General features: G+C 51.1%; 1 protein-coding gene across 2 annotated transcripts; it reads right to left on the reverse strand.

Annotated features, from left to right (window-relative positions):
* Nucleotides 1-917: 917 nt before the first annotated feature.
* On the reverse strand, nucleotides 918-4,743 carry SMIM20 (small integral membrane protein 20). 2 transcript variants are annotated; one of them, XM_054391654.1, is made up of 3 exons: nucleotides 4,626-4,743; nucleotides 2,540-2,596; nucleotides 918-1,262 (listed from the first exon to the last, which is right to left on the reverse strand). In XM_054391654.1, the coding sequence occupies exons 1-3, from the start codon at nucleotides 4,732-4,734 to the stop codon at nucleotides 1,225-1,227; spliced, it is 204 nt and encodes a 67-aa protein (XP_054247629.1). In that variant the 5' UTR covers nucleotides 4,735-4,743; the 3' UTR covers nucleotides 918-1,224. The 2 variants fall into 2 exon arrangements, with proteins under 2 accessions (XP_054247629.1, XP_054247630.1); XM_054391655.1 differs by lacking the exon at nucleotides 2,540-2,596.
* Between the last annotated feature and the right edge of the window lie 3,265 nt (nucleotides 4,744-8,008).

Genomic DNA, 8,008 nt, shown 5'->3' on the forward strand with positions numbered 1-8,008 from the left:
CGCTTTCCAGCCCGCTCAGTACCTGGTGCTCGGCGGTGGCGCGGGTCCGGTGGCGGCGGGCGCAGAGCGGAGCGGCGGGCTCGGAGAACGGCGAGGCGGAGCCGCGCGGGCTCGCCGGTACCGGGGCGGAGTCAGCGGGGGAGGGGCGGAGCCGCAGCGGAGGTGGGCGGGGTCGGGGGTGACCGGGCGGAGCCCCGCGCCGGTGTGCAGAGCCGAGCCTGCATCCCCGGTACCGGCAGCGCTCGCCCGGGTCCTGCCCGCACAGGTTCCCCGGGAGGTGCGATGGCTGCATGCCCGGAGCAGCAGGTCTCCGGTCCCGCGGGCACCCAGCACGGCTCCACGAGCCCGCGCAGAGGTTCCCCGACTCGGAGAAGGGCTCGAGGCCGGACACGCCGCGGCTCCGGGCAGCGCCCGTCCCGGAGAGGGTACAGACGCCGTGGCCGGCCTGGTTCTTAGGGCCGGGCACACGGTGGGGCACAGCTCCTGTCTCCCCATTACCCCACAGCCAGGAACAGCTCCGACGGGCTGGGGAGGACTGGTGCAGGCAGCCGCAGCCGGTGACCTGGGGTCTCTGTGGGATCGCTGTAGTGTGCAGGTACTGCTAGTTCTGCTGCCTGCCAGGTCTGTGGCTTCCCTTTGATGTGTAAAGGACTAGGATCTCTTGAGCCCCATGTTCCAAGGCGGGACACTAAGGTGTGGGAGTGTGTCCAAAGAAGGGCAGTGATGCTGGTGAAGGATCTAGAGCACAAGTCTTGTGAGAACAGTTCAGGGAACTGGGGTTGTTAAGCTTGGAGAGAAGGAGGTTGAAGGGAGACCTTCTGGCTCTCTACAACTTCCTGAAAGGAGGTTGTAGCACAGTGTGGGTTGGTCTCTTCTCCTAGGGAACAAGTGACAGGACAAGAAGAAATGGCCTCATTTATTGATTTATTCTGCTCCTGATTTATTCTACAAATGTTTACAGATTAACAAAGAAAACCCCAAACCAAACGCTAAAGTAGAATAAGTTATCTTCCCTTTTCTCAAGGAAATTAGGATTTCACTTCTAAACTCAGGAATCATTCAGCTCTTGGGATTCCAACCTGTAACCTTTGCTGCTCCTCATGTGCCCACAGAGCATGTTCAGAATTCTTTTCCAGCCACACCCAAAGACATACTTCAGTGAAAGAAGATACAGCTGAAGATTCCATCTTTAGAATTGCCTTCCAACACAACCAGTCAGCAACATCACTTTCTTCCAAATGGATCAGACCACACTTTTAACCCTACAAATCAGATATGAGAATACCAGCAGTTCATAACCAGACTGTTGGGAGAAAAATAAGCCAAACACACACACACAAATGGCCTGCTGCTCCAACCTCGTGTACAGAACAATTCCAGAACCTAACAATTTCTGCACCAAACTCACAACTCTGTATAAGCTTGCAAAATAACTTTAGAAAGACAACCTCACCTTCATCTTAAGCTTCAGATAAGGGGAAAAAAAAAATCTCACACCCATAGCCTTACAACCACCTAAAACTGAATCTTGCATTTGAATTTGTCTACATTTCACTTGCAGCAACTGGATCTGTAACTTCTTGTCAGCAGCTGAATTTAGATGAAAAGGTTATGCTGAGAAGAACTGGTCATCAAGTACCTGCATGTTGGATAAATGAGCCAGTCCAGCCCTCTGTAATGTTTAATGAAAAAAAGACAGATAGATTTACCAGACTTGTGTTTCATAATACCCTTCCTAGTGCTCTTCAGCATTTCACCACTTTCCTGGAAAGTAGGTCCTGCACTGATGATTTAATTGGTATGTGTAGTAAGGACGTGGCATTAATCCCATCTGGTTTCCTCCTGCTGCTGATGTTAGGCTTTTCTACAGATAGGAATACACAACCTTCTAGCATGCTCAGATCTGAACTGTTTAATCTAGACAAGCACTCCCATGTCTTCAAACAAGAAGTGCCAGCCTTGCATAATGAACAGCCAGATCCATTACCTATGAGACAATGCACTGCCAAGGACAAGCCTGCCATACTTTTAATTTCATTCCCCTCCTCTGCTCTTCTATGCCTTCTACTGGCAACAGCAGGGATCAAAAAGCTCTTAGCACTGAAATCCAAAATTTGTGTAGTGAATTTCTGTCTCTGCCCATGTGGCTAGAAGGTACTGACAAAGTGCTGATGAACTGTGAAGCAGCGTTCCACAAAACCAGGCTGCAACTGGGCACTCTTAACAGCTAGAGCTCAGCACACCCATGGTTCCTGTTTGCTGTGGGCTAGTTCAGAAGTTGATTTCAGGTGTGGAAACTGGCATCTATTTACAAAAGTATGAAGGTAACAGAGTATCTGCATTTTATTTGGCCAGTTAAGTCACTTCAAACCAAGTTTCATTAAATCCATGTATTTCAAGTGAAGAATTAGCCTGAAAAAACCCCACCAAAATTTCATGCTAAGTTTATTATGTGTATATTCTTGGAATATATTCTTCACAGGTCATACTTTAAGAAGGGCTTTCAACCAGTCAATGTAAACACATGAATCAAATATACCTGCAGGCTGAATATCCTCTTGAACAATACCAGCTCGGTTTATTCTCTGTTCTTTCTCTGGAAAACAGAACCAAAAGGACACTACTCAAAAAAACCCAAAGCAAAACACAACAAACCCAAAGAAAACACCAGACATCTTGGCTGAACCAAATAACACTCAAATTTTTATTCATTCTGGGTGCTACACAGTAAAACTGGTGACTCTCCACCTACATGAATGTAGTACTCACACTTCACTGAGAATCAAACACCCAGTCTGGTTTGAGGGGTTACAAATAATTAAGATAATCATCTTAAAGTAATGATTTATTTTCTTTAGCAAAAGATGTCAAAATACCATGATCCCATCACTTAAGCTGTGACTGGTACTTTTAAGAGCTATCACTTATGTACTCAGCATAAAACTCTCCTCAAGGTTTGGAAGCTGGATTTAGATCAGACACCACCCCATGAGGATGGTGAGGCATTGAAACAGGTTGCCCAGAGAAGCTGTGAAAGTTCCAAGCCTGGAAGTGTTCAAAAGCAGGTTGGATGGAGTCTTGAATAATTTGGTTTAGCAGGAGATGTCCCTGCCCATGGCAGGGGGGTTGGAACTAGATGATCTTTAAGGCCCCTTCCAACCCAAATAATTTGATGATTCTATGATTTATTCTTTCCAGAATCAGTGATCTCCATTTTCAGGCCCTAAAAGATCTTGCATCTTATCACAAGTAGATTTCATGACAGCATCTACAAATTCCAAATGTCCAGCTTCAGACCCAGTGTCCCAAAATGCAGGAACACTTGAGTATTCACCCACAGCTCAATGTCCTGTTTTTGGAAACTGTACCATAAGCAAAAATGAGTTAAGAATAGGATTTAAAAATAGGAGCATGGGGCAGAAAAACCTGTGGGAAATTTCCAGCTTCAAAACCATAATTCCCTTAAATAAATTTAAGTTAAATTTTACTTCAGCTTTGATGCAAAACTAAAGTCTCCCTGAGATCAGTAACTGTGTCACCCTTTTCCTTTTCTCCTCTAAATCTCTGCAGTTGTCTGAGCAGATTAACCACACGCATCTTCAGGCTCTCGCTAACAGCTTACTTAACATTCTAAAAGTTATAATGGGGGATAAAAGCAAGAGGATGAGGCTAGTTACAGCTGAATTTCTCCCGGCTTCCTTCGGCACTAGTTAGCAGTGCCGAGTGCTCCCTCTAGCCCTACCGCAGCACGGAGCGTCCGCCCGGAGCCTGCGAGGCGTTGCACCCAATGCTTCAGGTACCTCCGGTGCTCCAGAGCGTCCTGGTTACAGAGTAACCCTCGGGTTTTAGCAATTCTCCTTTGTTTCTGGCCCGAAAGTGGACTTTTCCTCAGCAGCCAATTTCAGACAAAACCCTGCAGCCTGAGTCCAGCTCTAGCAAATCATTACAACTGATAAAAAATTTGTTATCACATTTTAAGTTCAAGTTTTCAACTGCAGATGGAAAATGTAACTCAAGCTAGTTCAAAGAATCAGAGAACAGTTTGGGTCGAAAGGGATCTTTCAAGGTCAAAAAGTTCAACCTCCCTGCAGTCAGCAGGGACATCTGCAACTAGAGCAGCCTGCTCAGAGCCCCAAAAGAGCTTGACCAGGAATGATTCTAGGGATGGGGCATCTACCACCTCTCTGGGCAACCTGGGTCAGGATCTCGCCACCCTCATCACAAGAAGGTCTCCTTGCAGCCTTCTCTTCCCCAGGTTGAACGACCCCAACTCTCAACCCGTCCTCACAGCAGAGGGGATCCAGCCCTCGCATCATAACTTCTTTAGCTGCATCTCAATCCTCTTTATCACTTCAGAGAACAGCAGAAGGGTGTTCTTAACCACATGCTGGCAAATAACTTAAAACGAGAGTACTACGAGTTGATTAGAAAAAAACATATTATCTCTTAGGCGAGCAGAAAGCCTCTTGAGAATTATTCAATCCGCGGCAGCCCTCAGTACACTCCCAGCCTGGGCACAGCTGCCCTCCCCGCCGCACTGCAGCCCTGCGAGGACACAATCCCAAGACACAATCCCGCTCACAGCCGGTCCCCGGCCTGCTCCCTCCTCCCGCCCAGGGACTCACTGTACTCCTCCGGCAGCAGCAGCGGCCGGAAGTAAATCGGGTAGAAGACCGCGGCCACCACAACCACGAAGCCACCGAAGACACCAATAGTGCGGGTCAGCGCCGCCATCCCCGCCGGGCGCCGCCACCCGGAACCTCCATGGGCTCCACCTCCGGGGCACACAGGAAGCGAAGGGGCACCTGCGGCCTCCAACCCCTCCATCCTGGCCCGGCGGTGGGCAGCGCCCCCTCGCGGGCTGGCGGGGTACAACCCAGTGCCAGCACACTCATCTTCGGTGAGGCGGAGGTAGTACCGTAAACATAACCGCCGCGCTTCGTTGTGTCGTGCCTGAGGCGGCGAACGGTGACGCTTCCCGGGCAGCCCCAGCTGCGCCACACACGGCAGCTGTGAGGAGGCCCTGCCACGCCTGAGCGCTCTAAAGCCGCCCCGCGGCAGCACGTCGCCCGCCGGCAGGACCGGGGGGCTGCCCTGGACGGGGGCCGCGCTGGCAGCGCAGAGCCGTGGCGTGAGGGTGAGGTCGAGAACGGGAGGAGCCGCTGCGGAGCCCCCGAGCCACGCTGCCGTCGAGAGGGAGGACGCGGCCCTGCGCCGGTGTCCCTCCCGGGTTGCGCCGCTCCCGGGCCGCCGCCCGGCGCCTGTTGTATTGGGGTTGCGCGGGGGACTTTGGGCTGCCTTACAGCGCGGCCGGGAGGCTCAACAGCCCCCTCGGTGTCGCCGGGCCCGGCCCCTCCGTTCCCCTCCGCACCTGCGGCGGGGACGCGGGACCGGGCGCGGCTCAGCTCTGCCCTGCCCTACGAGCGGCCCCTCCTCCAGGAAGCCGGATCTGCCGCATCCTTGTCGGCGGGGCCGGCCGCGCAGTCCCGGTCGCTCTGGGCAGCGCCGCCGCAACCTCCGCGCCAGGATGGGGCTCCCGGCTGAGGCCCACGCCGTGCCCCGCCGCTGCCCTCTGCTCCTTCTACTTCTCACGGTGAGTGGTGGCCGGCCCCGCAGCGGTCCTTGGCTTTTTCGTCCGCCGCCGTGGCGGTGGAAGATGGTGGCCGCGGTGAGGGCCCGGGTTGGGCGACCGTCCTCGAGTGAGCACCGAGCCCTGCAGGCGGGGACTGTCCCGCACCTTCACGGCGCTGTTCCGCGCTCGGCCGGGCCAGTGCGGCGCTGCAGGTTGCCAGCGGCTTTTCGGGAGGGACACAGTATTCGGTCAGGTGCTGGAGCTGGTGTCTGGGTGGTGCGCAGGGGGCCGCGGCCCCTGGGCCGCGCTCGGTGCCGGGGCCGCCTGTTGGAGCCAGCCCTGCGGTTGTCTGCCTTGGCCCGGAACCGCTTTCTCTAGCCCCCGACGTTAACGCTGCTGGGAAACGGCCGGTCGGTAAAGTGTTAAGAAGCTTTCCGTCCTAGGCGGGGTTAAATATCTGGGTTTGTAAGAAGGGGCAGCCTTTGACATTTGCTATAGATGCACTCACGACTAGGGTGCTGCACTGGCACATGGAAGCAACGGCGTTCTAAGGGGCATCTGCTGAACTGCTTTTCCCTCTTTCATGCTGCTAAGCACAAACTCCAACACACAAAACTGTGTGCCTGTGCCATATCGGTGCAGTCTGGGAGCAGATCACCTTTCCTGGCATGTCCCCTTTTCACACATCTTAAAATCTAGCATGACGTGGCAGGCAGGCAGAGGCTGTGGTTATCTTCAAGCTGTGCAAACAGGTGCAGTTTATGGAATTTCTGCAGGGGTGAAATTGGAGAGGCTCATGCTGAGATCTTACTCCAGCAACAACTTTTTCTGGTCATTTCTGTGTTAGACTAGTGAAAATGTTCACTGTCTTGCCAGTTGTGATTGCTTCCCACAGTGGTTTTTATCCTGGCACCTGATGGGATGTCTTGGGCCAACTCCTTCAGATTCAGCAGGTTTTAAGAAAAAGGTCAGGGACAAAACTTTTCCAGCATTTGTGGCTAGGTTGCTCAACACAACAAAGCCTCTATGTCATTTTGTTGTTGAATTCTGCCTACAGAGCACTGTGTAGAAGCAGCCAAGTGATGACAGAGGCTCAGCCATGGTCTGCAAGGGTTTATGATCTCTGCCATGACTGCATCAGCGTGGGGTTACTCAGGGGTCTTTGCACCTTGCTTATTACTGGATAAGATGCTATGTGCTTGTGTCTATCTTGGTGCATGCACATGTGCTTGAGTGTTTGGCATCACTGCATATCTGCCTTCCAGTCCTTTGTCAGACATGAGAAGATAGGAAGCACTAGGTTGTTCCTGTGAAAAATGGTTTTGAGTGACAAGTTCAGAAAGACTGAGGGACACTGAAGAAATCCAGCTGGGTAGTTACGCAGCTGCTAGCAGTGATACCCAGCTTTCTCATCCAAAAGTTCCCTTGTTCAGCTATGTCTTCCAATTGCTGGTAAATAATGTCCTCTATGCACAGTTGGGTTCCACTTGCATGACACTAGAACTCTTTTGTGCCTTCAAGGGCATTGATTTGATTACATACTTAAATCTAAAATCCTCTATAGAAGCAAGGAAGCAGTATGGATAAAGTTAGTTCTGACTTCTCCTAATGTTTACACCTTCACAGGTGTTGCTGGCTTGATGTTTTGATGTGTGGGTTTTTTTTCAGTGAAGCTCTGAAGGAGTATCAACATATTCTTTAGAAATAAAAAGTGAAGTAGTTTGTCATTAAGGGTTTATATTTATCCCCATATCAGTTTGTGGACAAGGTCTTGTCCTCCAGGCACGTAGTTGTGATGGTTAGAAATGTCCTAATGACTGGGCCAAGACTTTTAAGTATTTTGAGAATCATAGTGAAAAGGCCATTGATCCAAGGTAGATGTATAAGATACATTTCAGATCAAAGCTTAGCAAAGATAAAAGTCACCCAAGACATTTCGCATTTCAAGCAGTATTCACAACCAGCTTCTGTGGTCATCCTAAGCGACAGTTCTGGATATTTCAGAGGAGCCAGGGGACCTGGGAAAAGTGCCACACTGGTGGCTTGCTCTCTGAGCTGAGTAATCCTCAGTATCCTTGGCAGTGCATCAAGCTGGGTGCCGACTGCAGAGCAGAAAGAAAAGAAGCTGTTTGAAGCCTTGGAGACAAGAACTTGAGCGTGTAGGATAATCCTGGTACATGTCCAAGCACTCACTCTCAAAGTGTATTATAATGTGCAGAGCTGTGGAGAGCAGAAGCTGAGCAAATGCTGCCTGCTGCTCTTGCTGGCCAGGTTTGTAAGTCCCTCTTCAGGATAGGACCATTCCAGTAATAAGCTCCTAAACATTTCACAAACAAGAATTAGTTCTCAAGAAACCATTGTGAGCTGCCTTAGGTGTTGATCATAGAATCAGTCAGGGTTGGAAGGAGACCACAAGGATCATCTAGTTCCAACCCC

This window comes from Indicator indicator, chromosome 23 (genome assembly GCF_027791375.1).
Source record: "Indicator indicator isolate 239-I01 chromosome 23, UM_Iind_1.1, whole genome shotgun sequence".
Classification (NCBI taxonomy): Eukaryota; Metazoa; Chordata; class Aves; order Piciformes; family Indicatoridae; genus Indicator; species Indicator indicator.